At 60.1% G+C, this 1,164-nt stretch overlaps 1 protein-coding gene across 1 annotated transcript in view; it reads left to right on the top strand.

The window, feature by feature from the left end:
* PCSK9 (proprotein convertase subtilisin/kexin type 9) overlaps positions 1–1,164 on the top strand; it is a 10,712-nt gene that overhangs the window by 6,441 nt on the left and 3,107 nt on the right. Inside the window, exons 2-3 of the mRNA XM_009884810.1 lie at positions 35–158; positions 361–490. Coding sequence (XP_009883112.1) covers positions 35–158; positions 361–490 — 254 coding nt within the window. The remainder of the gene's footprint in view (positions 1–34; positions 159–360; positions 491–1,164) is intronic.

The following is a 1,164-nucleotide window of genomic DNA, read 5'->3' as shown; positions in this document are numbered from 1 at the left end:
CCACCGCGCCGGACGCTGTGTCTGCTCCCTGCAGGCGCTGAAGCTGCCACACGTGGTGTACATCGAAGAGGATGCCTACGTCTTTGCCCAGAGCATCCCCTGGAATTTGGGCAGGATTGTGTCACCGCAGCCCAGCTCGGGTGCCTACAGCCCTCCCAGCAAGGGCTGGGGTGCAGGGGGAGGACCGCGGGGGTTTGGGGAAGGGTCAGTGACCCTGTCCCTCTCCTGATCTTGGGGAGATGGGATTATCCCCCCCAAGCCCTTGATGCTGCGGGTCTGGAGCCGCATTTTGGGAGCATCCCAGGTAGCCCGGGCTGACCTGGTGGTGCTTGCCTCTCCCCCTGGCTGTGTTCCTGGTAGATAAAGGTGACCTGGTGGAGATTTACCTGCTGGACACCAGCGTGCAGAGCACCCATCGGGAGATCGAGGGCAGGGTGCTTGTGACCGACTTCGAGAGCGTCCCCGAGGAGGATGGCACCCGCTTCCACAGGCAGGTGAGCTCTGAGGTGCCCCACGCTGGCAAGAACATCCCTCTGCACCCACCGAACCCTGGCCTGGCTCTTGGGGCTTCCCAGGAGAAGAGGGACACTTGGCTCCCGGCAAAATGCCAGGCAGGACATGCAGCAGTGGGAGCTGCAGTCCTGGGGGATGTTGGGATCCTCAATGTGGTGTGTTTGGAGCTGTGGCTGAGCGGAAAGGGGCTTCTTTTGAGGGACAGCAGACTGGGGGGCAGGGGGCATGGGTGCATGTCAAGGGGGTGTTGCAAGAGGGAATCGAGGTTCACCCTGTGGCAGGTGCTCGTGCTGCCTTGCACGGCTTTATCGCTGCTTGCGTAGAGGATCCCAGCGGTAGAACAGCCCTGGGGAAGGCTGCCTGCATCCCCCATCCTTTCTGTCAGCTTTTCTCCTTCTGCACAGGATGATTTTTATTTTTTTTTTTTACCTTCCCCCCACCCAGAAATATTTTTAAGGATTTATTCTGTGGCAGGATTTAGCTGGTGTGAAACACAAGGGGTGGGATGGGATGGGGTGGGATGGGATGGGGTGGGGAGGATGCTGGGGGTGTTGCAAACCTACTTGGATGCAATGTGGCTGGGGGTGCAAAACCCCGGTGCCTGTGCCAGGCCAGCAAGTGTGACAGCCACGGGACCCACATGGCAGGGGG

This window comes from Charadrius vociferus, unplaced genomic scaffold (assembly GCF_000708025.1).
Source record: "Charadrius vociferus isolate BGI_N301 unplaced genomic scaffold, ASM70802v2 scaffold163, whole genome shotgun sequence".
In the NCBI taxonomy this organism is placed as follows: Eukaryota; Metazoa; Chordata; class Aves; order Charadriiformes; family Charadriidae; genus Charadrius; species Charadrius vociferus.
This window is presented reverse-complemented; position numbering and strand designations above follow the sequence as displayed.